The 13,840-nt window shown below is 42.6% G+C and overlaps 1 protein-coding gene across 1 annotated transcript in view; it reads right to left on the minus strand.

Moving 5' to 3' along the window:
- The window catches only part of faf1 (Fas (TNFRSF6) associated factor 1), a 305,741-nt gene that overhangs the window by 165,734 nt on the left and 126,167 nt on the right, over nucleotides 1-13,840 (minus strand). Inside the window, exon 8 of the mRNA XM_078218550.1 lies at nucleotides 1,704-1,790. Coding sequence (XP_078074676.1) covers nucleotides 1,704-1,790 — 87 coding nt within the window. The remainder of the gene's footprint in view (nucleotides 1-1,703; nucleotides 1,791-13,840) is intronic.

A 13,840-nucleotide genomic window follows, 5' to 3' on the forward strand; every position in this document is an offset into this window, starting at 1 on the left:
GAGAGGGAGAGCGAGGGGGGGAGAGGGAGAGCGAGGGGGGGAGAGGGAGAGCGAGGGGGGGAGAGGGAGAGCGAGGGGGGAGAGGGAGAGCGAGGGGGGGAGAGGGAGAGCGAGGGGGGGAGAGGGAGAGCGAGGGGGGGAGAGGGAGAGCGAGGGGGGGAGAGGGAGAGCGAGGGGGGGAGAGGGAGAGCGAGGGGGGGAGAGGGAGAGCGAGGGGGGGAGAGGGAGAGCGAGGGGGGGAGAGGGAGAGCGAGGGGGGGAGAGGGAGAGCGAGGGGGGGAGAGGGAGAGCGAGGGGGGGAGAGGGAGAGCGAGGGGGGGAGAGGGAGAGCGAGGGGGGGAGAGGGAGAGCGAGGGGGGGAGAGGGAGAGCGAGGGGGGGAGAGGGAGAGCGAGGGGGGGAGAGGGAGAGCGAGGGGGGGAGAGGGAGAGCGAGGGGGGGAGAGGGAGAGCGAGGGGGGGAGAGGGAGAGCGAGGGGGGGAGAGGGAGAGCGAGGGGGGGAGAGGGAGAGCGAGGGGGGGAGAGGGAGAGCGAGGGGGGGAGAGGGAGAGCGAGGGGGGGAGAGGGAGAGCGAGGGGGGGAGAGGGAGAGCGAGGGGGGGAGAGGGAGAGCGAGGGGGGGAGAGGGAGAGCGAGGGGGGGAGAGGGAGAGCGAGGGGGGGAGAGGGAGAGCGAGGGGGGGAGAGGGAGAGCGAGGGGGGGAGAGGGAGAGCGAGGGGGGGAGAGGGAGAGCGAGGGGGGAGAGGGAGAGCGAGGGGGGGAGAGGGAGAGCGAGGGGGGGAGAGGGAGAGGGGGAGAGGGAGAGCGAGGGGGGGAGAGGGAGAGCGAGGGGGGGAGAGGGAGAGCCGGGGGGGGGGGGGGAGGGAGAGCGGGGGGGGGGGGGGGGGGAGAAGGAGGAAGGGCAGAGGGAAAAGAATGTGAGTGAAGAGGACAGCATGAGGGAACAAGCGTGCATAAAACCAGAGAATAATAAACTTTGAATCATACAATCAACAACATTCATCTTGGATCGAACTGAGTGAAATTAAAGAATATTTACATCAAAAATGTCACATTTTATTCTATATCACCCAAACCGAACTACGATTCCAGTTATGAACAACTTGGTCAAAAGCATTGACGTTATTCTGATGAAACTTAAGGCAGCATCTTGCTTCATTGCATCCTTTTTCAAATTGAAAAGCTTCACTGTTCTATAATAATTTCCTCATACTTTAAATATTTCTGTATAAAATCATACCAACAGCTCAAGCATTAACAAAGTGATTAAGCTAACAAAACTCTAAGCTTCAGTGAACAGGATTTCATTCCAAATGATTTTAAAAAGTTAAATCAGTTTACAAAAAGTTGGAGAATGTATTGAATGGATGGCTGAATTATTTCAGAGGAAAGCCTTTATGCATGCAGATACTAAAACATCTTGAAATGTTTATACAGCTGACTGGTCTCAACTATGGGTAAATCTGAAAAGTAAGCTCCTGTGCCCTACGCTTCTCTTCAATTATGAAAAGATGTTTGGCTAATGGTTACAATGGTCATATAAAAAGAGTAATGCAGAAATGAAAATATATCAAAACCACATACTAACAAAAGCAGCAGCAGTACATAAAAGAACATCTGCAGAAAGAATTTTTCCTGTCTATTCATTACACAATACCAAGGATTGAAGCACAGTACAAATTCTTTAAAAATAAATTGCACTCACAGAGTCATCCTCAGCAGAGGCAGGCCAGCCTTCCCAAATCTGGTGACGGACATGGATGTTTGTGAGATCAAATATGTTACGCTTTACCTAATAAAAGAAAAGAAGAGTTTTAAAAACAGGATATAATACACTGCATTTTGTTTTTATTTAAAGTCATCTCATGCAAAGTACATTTCAGTGCAAGTCTTTTTTTTTCAGGGGATGTGGACATCACTGGCTGGGCCAGCACTTGTTCCCCTCCCCTAATTGCCCTCGAGAAGGTGGGGGTGAGCCGCCTTCATGAACCGCTGCAGTCCATGTGGTGTAGGCAAATCCATTGTGCTGTTAGGAAGGAATTCCAGGATCTTGACCCAGTGACAGTGAAGGGACTGAGCTTTTGTTCCAAGTCAGGATGGTGAGTGGCTTGGAAGGGACCATGCAACTGGTGGTGTTCCCATGAATCTGTTGCCCTTGTCTTTCTTGGTGGTAGAGGTCGTGTGTTTGGATGATGTAGCTAAGTCGACTTGATGAGTTGCTGCAGTGCATCTTGTATATGGTACACACTGCTGCCACTGTGCATCGGTGACTGAGGGAGTGAATACTTTCTGTCATACCAAATGCAAGTAAACTGGTTCGTTTTCATATGCCCTCCACAACAGAAGCCTTCATATTGCAGGTTTTTGTCATTTGTTTATGGGAAGGGAGCATTGCTACCAACAACAGCATTTGTTGCCCCTTCGAGAAATATTGAGAATAGAAAGACCCAAATAGTTGCAGAGGAGAGCATCATAAATGAAGAGCAGAAGGATGAGCACTGGAGTAGATGACCCCAAAATACAAAGAACCCTGCATATCACGAGGGCTTGAATTTTGTTTTTAAAAGTCATGTACATAAATCAAATCTCTTCTGTTTCTCTTGTTTCGGACAATCTTGAACTTCAAAGTTCTACAATAAAATCATTAAAACATACATAATGTACTGGAGAACAATGCCAACATTCAGTAAATTCTGATAGATTAGTCTCAGCTTCCAATACAACACGAGTTAAAGGTTAAATGAGTTAATACAACATTAGCAAAAGAAATCTAGTGGAACTGCCACTATTGTAGCATTTTGCTCATGAAAAGTACTAGCATGCTTTGACTGCTCAGTTGTTATTTATATGTCTGTCAAATTCTGAACATATTCTACTCAAATACATACAAAATCTGCACAGTGCTAGTTTATTACTGCTCATTATAAAACAATGACATATTAATCTGAAAGTAAAAAAAAAATCTTATGCTTTATCCATCAATAAATTAAGGAAAAATACACAATGCAGGCATTTTATTGGTCCTGCAGATTAATAGGTACTTAAGACTTCCAAACCACAATAAATCTTGTGATGATACTGTGCCTTTAAGAAATGTATTTGTGTCATGTTTCTTCTGAAGGGACCATTTTATACTTCAGCTCTGATTTACGGTGTTGATTGTCTCCAACCGACAGCCCTCAGGCTAAGCATGCAGAAGAATAATCGCCCCTAGCTATTGGGGTGTTTGTTTTAATCTGAGTTAATATAGTTATTGTTGGGTTGTCCCCTGGAGTTTCAGAGTAGGGTTTAATTTGGTTGATTGACAAGAAGAAAGTCATGTGAATGTGTGGAGCTAGACCGACAGAGAGAAAAAGCAGGCAGTTGTGAAATGCAGCAGCAGCTTTTTCTCTCTCCCTCTCTGCAAATTGAAGTTTGGGACCTGCAAGAAAATGGGTATCTCTCGCTGCTGTTTGAAAACAAGGGCCAGAATTTTACCGTCCCGCCCACAGAGCGGGTGCGCGGCGGACCATGGAAACGTCTTTTGACCTCGGCGAGACTTTATGGTTTCGGGACAAGCGAGGCCGTAAAATCCAGCCCAAGGACTTTCTCTGAAGGCTGCTGTCTGAGAGTCAGAAGTCAGGTGTTAAAAGGCTTGAGGCCTAGCAGTCCACATAAGCCTGTGTGCTTTTGCTAACTGATTCTGAAGAGGAGTCCATGAGGAATATTGCTTAAATTGGAACTAATAGAGATAGCTAGCAGTTAAGAATTATGCCTTGTTGTGCTTAAGTACTTCAATTGGTAAAGGTTATGCTAATTCTTTTGTAGTTAAATAAAGTTTGTTATAATAAAAACTTCCTAATGGGTCAACAGAATCACACCTGGAGCAAAACACCTTATGCTCACACTAATGCCAAAATCAAAAGCAGTTGGGGTCTAGGCTAACTTCATAATATAACTTTGAGTTTCTGAACTGATGATCCCTAACAACCTTAAACCTAAACCCAATATGAAAGAAAATCCTCAAGGATAGCAACGTCCATATTTCACACACATTTCAAGAAATTGGTTATCATTAAGCTTTGCACATTAACTTTAAGAGCTACTAAAAAAACAATTAGTGCCTTTGTATTCACAGCAATAGAAGTAGGCGTGGAGACAGATGCAAGTGCACTGCAAATAGCAATTCATATTTTCTTTGCAAATCAAATTAGTTTTCTCAAAAGCTTTGTAAACTTGAACATGCTTAAAAATTTCTCAAAATGTCACTTCCTTACCTCCTACAAAATAGGACATACTCTAAAAGAAAGTGATTGGGTTTACGCGAGATGAGATGAAGGAAAAGTTGGTAGGTAATTACGGTAGTTTAAAACATATTTTTATCAAAATTTTGAGTGTATGTTGGACTTTGCATTGAATCAGTATTGATCATAGCTGTCTGTTTTTGTATCCTTATACCTCTGTCTATGAAGCCCATGATCCTGTCTGCCTTTTTAATCACTTTCTCAACCATGCCACCTTCAATGATTTGCACATTTATTTGAGACTTATTCCTGCACCTCCTTCAAAAACGTACCCTTTATTTTATATTGCCTCTCCTAGTTATGTCCACCAAAATATATCACCTCAAATTTATCTGCATTAAATTTATCTGCACATGCTGCCCATTTCACCAGCCTGTCTCTATCCTCCTGAATTCTATGCTATTGGCTGTTCTCAATATGTAAATTTTGAAATCGTACCCTGTAGTCCCAAGTCTCAATCATCAATATATATAATACATTGTATAATACACTTAGAAGAACAAAGGCAGCAGATGCACGGGAACATCACCGTCTTGAAGTTACCCTCCAAGCCATACCATGTTGACTTCACTGTCACTAGATCAAAATCCTGGAACTCCCTCCCTAACAGCACTGTGGGTGTATCTACACCAGGTAAACTGCAGCGGTTCAAGAAGTCAGCACACCACCACCTTCTCAAGCACAATTAGGGATAGGCAATTAATGCTGGCCTAACCAGTGATGCATCCTGGTTGGGGAGAGTGGGAGAGTCCAGAGCTAGGGATCATAGTTTGAGGAGAAGGGGTAAATCTTTTACCCCTGAAATTTCTTCACTCAGAAGGTGGTGAATGTGTGGAATTCACTAACACAGAATGGAGTTGAGGCCAAGACACCTTATCAAATGCCTTTTGGAAGTCCATATAGATCACATCAACCACGTTACTAAGTAATCCGTTATCTCATCAAAAATTTAATCAAGTTGGTTAAATGCAATTTGAATTTAGCAAATTTGTGCACTGCTTCCTTAATTAATCTACACTTGTACAAGTGACTGTTAAGTTTGTCCTAAATCATCATTTATTTAAGTTTCCCATTACAGAGGTTAAACTGACTGGTCTGTAATTGCTGGGTTCATCTTAATACACTTTTTAAACATTGCCAATCCTCCAGTCCTCTGGTGTCACCCCCATATCGAAGGAGGATTAGAAGATTATGACCAGCATCGCATTTTTAACACTCACTTGCATCAGCATCCTCAGATGCTCCAATTTGGCACCGGTGACTTAACAACTTGAAGTATGGTCAGCCTTTCTAATCTAGCCCATCATTATCTCAACTACCTCATCATTCACAAATGCGTTCGACAGCATCTTCTTCCTTGGTGAAAGACAGATGCAAAGTACGCTTTTAGCAGGTTTGTCATGCCCTGTTTCCATGTGCAAATCCCCCTTTGGACTGCAGTACCACTCTTATATCCCTATGGAAGATTTTGGAATTCCATTTTACATTATCTGACATTCTCTTTGCACAATCTTCTTTGACTCTAATTTCCTTTTTCACTTCCCTCTGAACTTTCTATATTCAAGTTGGTTCGCACTCGTAATATAAATCTGTCATACACACACTTTTTCTGATCCAAATGCAGCAAAATTTCCAAATCATTCTATTACAAGTTTGACAGATGATATCTATTGGAAAAATGAGTGCTGTGTCTGAGCAAAAAAAAAAGTATAAGTGAATGGAAAAGCACTTGACCCCCAAACCAAGTGTATTTTTTCCTTTCATTTCACTGGTGCACTATTCTTTCTCAAATATAGGATCTTCAACTTTTGCATATTGTGGTCATTCCAATTAAAAATATTACATTTTTGCTGCTGTTCCACATTGTTCCACACTGCACCACAGTACCATTTCTGTCAACTTGCTACACTTAGTTTATCGACAACTATTTTATTGCAATATTTTTACTGTCCATGACAATCATCACAGTTTATTTTTCATGTTTGTCCTCTGTTGTTTTCTTATTTAAACCTTAACTCTTTTTTCTATCTTGCCCTTTACCTTTGCCCCATACCCCTCTCCTGCCCTCAAATTCAACTTCTCCATCAGGTCTCTAACTTCAATCAAATTTTAATCGGATATCTAGTCCAGCATCTTTCCTTTCTCATTATGCAAAGAACTGTTCAAACTGAAATTTTCTCACCATGGTATGCCTGTAAATTCCAAGTCTATGTTCATGGTTGCTCTCAGTAATTGCTTTGGTAAGTGAAATACTGAAAAACTACTTTTACAGTAAAATTAGTTTCCTTGCTCGTGCAAATGCCCTGTTAACTTTTGTTGTGAATATTTTACTTTGCTTTGCAAAAATAAATCCAAATTATTAGTATGGAACTATACTGATGTAAATAAATATATTTTTGGAAGTTAATGCTATTGGCAAATATTTGTTTTATATTATTAGCTCTGGTCATTATTTTACTTGATGAGAGTGACTGCCCTTGGCATCAAGGTAGCATTTGTCCAAGTATGGCAACATGATGCCCTCGTAAAATTTAAGTTAATGGGAATTGGGGGCAGGAAGGGGGTAACTCTATACCAACTTGATTAATGCCTAGATAAAAGCAAAATGCTGCGATCACTTCTATTTTTACACTTCTCCATTCCAGCTCTCTTTCTTTCCACACCCTCCCCCCACATCCCCCTCCCTTCAGTGCAACTGCCACATTCCTCAGGCAGTCTTTTAACAATCTGTATCTCTGTTCTGCCATTCTCACCACTTAATTGACACTTTTAGCACCTTCTCGACCTTCTGTATCCATAAGAACATAAGAAATAGGAGCAGGAGTAGGCCATCTAGCCCCTCGAGCCTGCCCCGCCATTCAATAAGATCATGGCTGATCGGAAGTGGATCAGTTCCACTTACCCGCCTGATCCCCTATAACCCCTAATTCCCTTACTGATCAGGAATCCATCTATCTGTGATTTAAACATATTCAAGGAGGTAGCCTCCATTACTTCAGTGGGCAGAGAATTCCAGAGATTCGCCACCCTCTGAGAGAAGAAGTTCCTCCTCAACTCTGTCCTAAACTGACCCTCCCTTTATTTTGAGGCTGTGCCCTCTAGTTCTAGCTTCCTTTCTAAGTGGAAAGAATCTCTCCACCTCTACCCTATCCAGCCCCTTCATTGTCTTATAGGTCTCTATAAGATCCCCCCTCAGCCTTCTAAATTCCAACGAATACAAACCCAATCTGCTCAGTCTCTCCTCATAATCAACACCCCTCATCTCTGGTATCAACCTGGTGAACCTTCTCTGCACTCCCTCCAAGGCCAATATATCCTTCCGCAAATAAGGAGACCAATACTGCACACAGTATTCCAGCTGCGGCCTCACCAATGCCCTGCACAGATGCAGCAAGACATCTCTGCTTTTATATTCTATCCTCATTTACATTCCCTTTGTCCAATTCCACCCCGCCCCCCACCCCCCGCCACCCCAATAGTATAAATCTCTGCTGATTCTCTTTGCTCTCAGCTCTGACGAATGGTCATCTAGACTCGAAACATTGGCTCTATTCTCCCCACAGATGCTGTCAGACCTGCTGAGATTTCCCAGCATTTTCTGTTGATTAATGTCTAAAGGAAGATGGTTTTTCTTGTTTGTGGTCGAAAAATGCACCTCGTAATGTAATGGCATCAGTATTGTTTCTGATCTCTAACCAAATAGATTTTAGCCTTGTTCCCACTAGGACATGCACACTCTCCAACACTGCAGTGTTCTCCTTAATCATAATGTCACTTCCTTCTTTCTTTCCTCCCTCAACTTCCCCAAATATCTTGTATCCAAGAAAATATGGTATCCAGTCCTACCCTTTTTGAACCAGATCTCCATTACCACTATTTCATATTCCCACCTGTCCATTTGCACTTGCAGCTCATCAACCTTACTTGCCACACTTCATGTGTTTACAGACATGAACTGCAAACTGAAATGGTTATTACTGTGCTTTTTCCCTCTTAGTTTGACCTCATGTAATACCTTACCGATAGCACCAAGCAATAGTCTTTCTGTACACTATGCTTCTCCTTTCCAGTGTTATATTCCTGCCAAATGAGATAATACCCTCCCCTACAGCACTAGCAAACTTCCTTGCGACGACTTCAGTCCATTCCCTATAGAGGTGCAGCCTGTCTGGTCTGTAGAGGTCCCACGTAACAAGAGAATTCCCAAGTCTCGTTGTGAAGAGGACAGAGACAGACACTGTTTATTGTTCGCTCCAGAGCCTACTTCTTCAGTCTAACACCAGGAACCCAATGCTGGCTGACTATTCTTTATAAACACATCGGAGTACAATTAACTAATCAACACCCATTTACCTTATTACTTAAAACTACTGGATATTTAACAACCATTAACAGAACTCAAGAGATCCCCTCTTTTTTTAAAAATTAAATTGGTATGCAAATAAAAACCAAACATAAGAAAAAATACAAAATAATAGTATGTGTTATCTTATTATACAATCAATCCTTAACATACTCCATATTTCCCCCGTCTTAAACAAATAAGTTCAATCAGGTTATCATCAGAATATTTGCGTGTTCTCATAACCTATTATAATACAATGCATTCCTCTTCGAGGGTATCCAACAATTTCTTTGGACAAGCATTCTTTTCATGAAACAATCCACAATTGGTGACTTGTGTCGATCCATTTTATTTTTGAAATCGCATTCCTTTCTGACATCTCTTTTAAATTCACAAAATCAATCCTCAATCTCTTTCCTGTAACACTCATTGCCGAACGGATACCATCCCAGAGCAAACATATAGCATTCTATCGGCATATTATTCCCCTGTTGTGCCTATATAAGATTAATTTAAAATATTCATTAAAGACAGAGCCATATACATTTATCATTTCTTCCCACTAAAAAAATGAATTCTGCTGTACTCGAATAGCCATTGGGAAGGTTAGCATGTGAGGAATGACTAAAAATGACTAATTTCATCCCTTCTGGGTCATCCAGGTCTGGAAATCTGAGCATACATTCTTCTCACTTATTTTCCTCAATGTTTTATTTGCTTTCAGCACTTCACCGACAGTAGCATATTTCAGCATGATGCTCAATGCTAATGTATCATGGCATGCATCCGGTCTAGTTTGTATACATATCCAGTTTAATTAACCAACTTAGCTTCTTAGTTGACCTGCTTCTTTTTTGGCTGTAGAGTCTTCCTTTTGTGAGGATCTGGCCTGATTTTTTGGGATTCTATTAACATTGTCTAGATAAGACAGTTGAGTAAGGGTTATTCCCAACTTAGTTTGCCTAACGTCCGACACTATATACTTAAAGAAGCCCAATTTTCAATTTTAAATTCCTTTATAATCTTACCTATCACAAATTTCTCAAATGTCGCAGATCCCCCTCACAGGAAATCAACTATGTGTATTAAGAAAATACCTACAAGTTTTCTTTCATCAAACCAATAAAACATTGATGGATCTGCTTTTAGCTGAAGACAACCAGCTTTGAGTAAGATCGACCTAACTGAAAAATGCCATATCCTTGTTAACCGTAGCACCACAGAACCATAGAAAGGTTTTGGCACAGAAAGAGGCAACTCAGCTCTTTCTGTCTGTGCCAGCCGCAAGAAAAGAAAAAAGAAACTGGCTGCTTATTTTAATCCCACTTTCCAGTAACTGGTCCATAGCCATGCAGGTTACAGCACGGCAGGTGCAGATCCAGGTACCTTTTAAATTTCTGCCTCAACCACCAATTTGGGCAGTGAATTCCAGGCATCCACCACTCTCTGGGTGAAAAGTTTTTTCTCATGTCCCCTCTAATCCTTCTACCAATCAACGTAAACCCAATCAGCTAGGGGAAACAGCTATTTCCTGTCTACCCAATCAATACACCTCAATTAGGACACCCCCTCCTCTAAGGAAAACAATTCTAGCCTACCCAATCTTTCCTCATAGCCTTGGCACAGCTCTTACAAGTCTCCTCCTTTCTATAATGCAGTGACCAGAACTGTAATACAAAATTCCAGCTGTGGCTTAACCTGCATTTTATAATAGAAACATAGAAAATAGGAGGCGGCCATTTGGCCCTTCAAGCCTGCTTCATCATTAATTGTGGTCATGGCTGATCATGCAATTCAAGAGCCTGATCCCACCCTCCTCCCATATCCTTTGATCCCCTTGGCCCCAAGAGTTATATCTAACTCCTTCTTGAAAATATTCCATGTTTTGCCTTCAACTGCTTTCCATGGCAGTGGTATTCCACAGATTTACCATTCTCTGGGTGAAGAAATTTTTCGTCATATCAGTACTAAAAGGTTTACCCATATCCTTACACGAGGAACCCTAGTTCTGGACACCCCACCATCAGCAACATCCTTCCAGAATTTACCCTGTTTAGTCCTGTTAGAATTTTATAGGTTTCTATGAGATCTCCCTTCATTCTTCTAAACTCCAGCAAATATTCAATCTCTCCTCATGCATCAGACCCACCATCCCAGGAAATCAGTCTGGTAAACCTTTTCTGCACTTCACATCTGAGCATAATTAACTAATCAATACCAAAAACCAGTTCATCTCATTAGCTTAAACTACTGGGTATAACATCTATTAACAGAAACTATTAGATACCAATGCCACGATCCCCAGAACTGTTCCATGTCCCCAGAATCCAAAGCCCTTCCGCACCAAGTCTTTGGCATGCATTCATCTGAATTATCCTCGTATTTCTATACTCACTAACATGTGGCACATCAGAAGGCTTGATGAATCTTAACTAAAAACTAAAGCCAAAAAGCAGAGTTTTTTTTTACTTTAACCAATTATGAACTCATGAATATAAAAACATTTCCTTGCACCATTTTTTCAATCTGTGAGACTGTGGCAAGAACAGTGGTGTATATATAGGAAATGTGCAAGTTCTATTGACTTAACTGGGAGCAGAATGACGATAATCAATTTTGCACAGTTTCAACGAGTGTATTGATGTTGATTGGCACAAAGTCCATCAGGGAATATGGCATGACATAAACAATGGTAAATCACAGAATCCTACAGTGCAGAAGGAGGCCATTCAGCCCATCGAGTCTGCACCGACCACAATCCCACCGAGGCCCTATCCCCATAAGCCCATGCATTCACCCTAGATAGTCACCCTGACACTAAGGGGCAATTTTTAGCATTGCCAATCCACCTAACCCGCACATCTTTGGAATGTGGGAGGAAACCGGAGCACCCAGAGTAAACCCACGCAGTCATGGGGAGAATGTGCAAACTCCCCACAGACAGTGACCCAAGCCGGGTCCTGAACCTGGGTCTCTGGCACTGTGAGACAGCAGTGCGAACCACTGTGCCACCATGCCGCCCCTGGTAAAGCAACAAATGATGTGGAGATGCCGGCGTTGGACTGGGGTAAACACAGTAAGAAGTCTAACAACACCAGGTTAAAGTCCAACAGGTTTATTTGGTAGCAAACGCCACTAGCTTTCGGAGCGCTGCTCCTTCGTCAGGTGGAGTGGGAGATCTGCTCACAAACAGGGCATACAGAGACACAAACTCAATTTACAGAATAATGATTGGATTGCGAGTCTTTACAGCTAATCAAGTCTTAAAGGTACCGACAATGTGAGTGGAGAGAGCATTAAGCACAGGTTAAAGAGATGTGTATTGTCTCCAGACAGGACAGCTAGTGAGATTTTGCAAGCCCAGGCAAGTCGTGGGGGTTACAGATAGTGTGACATGACCCCAAGAACCCGGTTGAGGCCGTCCTCATGTGTGCGGAACTTGGCTATCAGTTTCTGCTCAGCGACTCTGCGTTGTCATGTGTCGCCTTGGAGAACACTTACCCGAAGATCAGAGGCCAAATGCCCGTGACCGCTGAAGTGCTCCCCAACAGGAAGAGAACCCTCTTGCCTGGTGATTGTCAAGCTGTGTTCATTCATCCGTTGTCGTAGCACCTGCATGGTTTCCCCAATGTACCATGCCTCAGGACATCCTTTCCTGCAGCGTATCAGGTAGACAACGTTGGCCGAGTTGCAAGAGTATGTACCGTGTACCTGGTGGATGGTGTTCTCACGTGAGATGATGGCATCTGTGTCGATGATCCGGCACATCTTGCAGAGGTTGCTGTGGCAGGGTTGTGTGGTGTCGTGGTCACTGTTCTCCTGAAGGCTGGATAGTTAGCTGCAGACAACGGTCTGTTTGAGGTTGTGTGGTTGTTTGAAGGCAAGAAGTGGGGGTGTGGGGATGGCCTTGGCAATACCATATTTTGAGAGACTATTATGGCATAAAACAAACCAAATGCTATCCTAACATCACCAGTCTCCAGGAAATTCTGGGTCATATGTATACCTAGGTTCTGTAGAACAGAAAAGTAAGCGGCTGTGTGACTCTATGCCTCTTGGCAGCAATAGTTTTTTCTGTCCCGTTCAGGTTTGTCACACTGGACTACAGAGCGTCACAGTTTTTGATTTGTTCATATCTCATATGCAACAAATTACAATTGAACAGCCAAGAAATATACCAAATTTATATTTATGCTGCACCTTAAAAATAGAAAAAATCTCAAGATACTTCACAGGAGTGTTATCAAATAAAATATGATACCAAGCCACATATAAAGAGTTACTGGCATAGGTAAACACAGATTTTTTCAGAGAATCGTAAAGGAGTTGGAGAGATTTAGGGAGGAAATTACAGAACTTGGAGCTTAGGGTAGCTGTGCCTTCGGCTACAATGGTGGAGCAATTAAAATCAGGAATACACAGCAAATCTGAACTGGAGGAGTCCAGCAATCTCATGTGGTATAGGGCTGGAGGATGTTACAAAGATGGGAGGGACAAGGCCATGATGTGGAGATGCCGGCGTTGGACTGGGGTAAGCACAGTAAGAAGTCTCACAACACTAGGTTAACGTCAAACAGGTTTATTTGGCCTCCAGGGCATTTAAAAACAAGGATTAGCATTTTTTTTAAAAATCAAGATGTCAGACCAGAAGCCAATTTAGGCCAACTGCACAAAGCTGATGGGTTACAGAACTTAGTGAGAGTTTGTTATTCACTCATGAGATGTGGGCATTGCTGGCTAGGCCAACATTTATCTATCCTAACTACTCTCAAGAAGATGATGGCGTGTCATCTTGTTGAATCACATCCTCAATGCTGAAAAGTTGTAAATGGAACCAAACAATCATCCAGGGGAGTGTCATTGATGAAGCAGATGGAGATGGTTGGCCTAGGAATCTGCCCTGGGATCTCCTACACCAATGTTATGCAGCTGAGATGATTAGCCTCAAGAAACAATAACCATCTTCCCTTGTGGGGAGGTATGGCTCCAGTCAGTGGATCACAGGTGATAGAATTTGGAAGCTCAAGTATATGGAGGGTGGAAAATTTGAGGACAGCATTGGATTAGTCAAGTCTAGATGTAACAGAAGCATGGTTGAAGGTTTTAGAAGATGGGTTGAGCAGGGATAGAAACGAGTGATCAACAATACGTTCCTGTGAAATGTCTTGTGACCTTTTACATTATATAAATGCAAATTACCTTTGTTGTATTTCT

The sequence above is a fragment of the Mustelus asterias genome, chromosome 8 (assembly GCF_964213995.1).
Source record: "Mustelus asterias chromosome 8, sMusAst1.hap1.1, whole genome shotgun sequence".
Classification (NCBI taxonomy): Eukaryota; Metazoa; Chordata; class Chondrichthyes; order Carcharhiniformes; family Triakidae; genus Mustelus; species Mustelus asterias.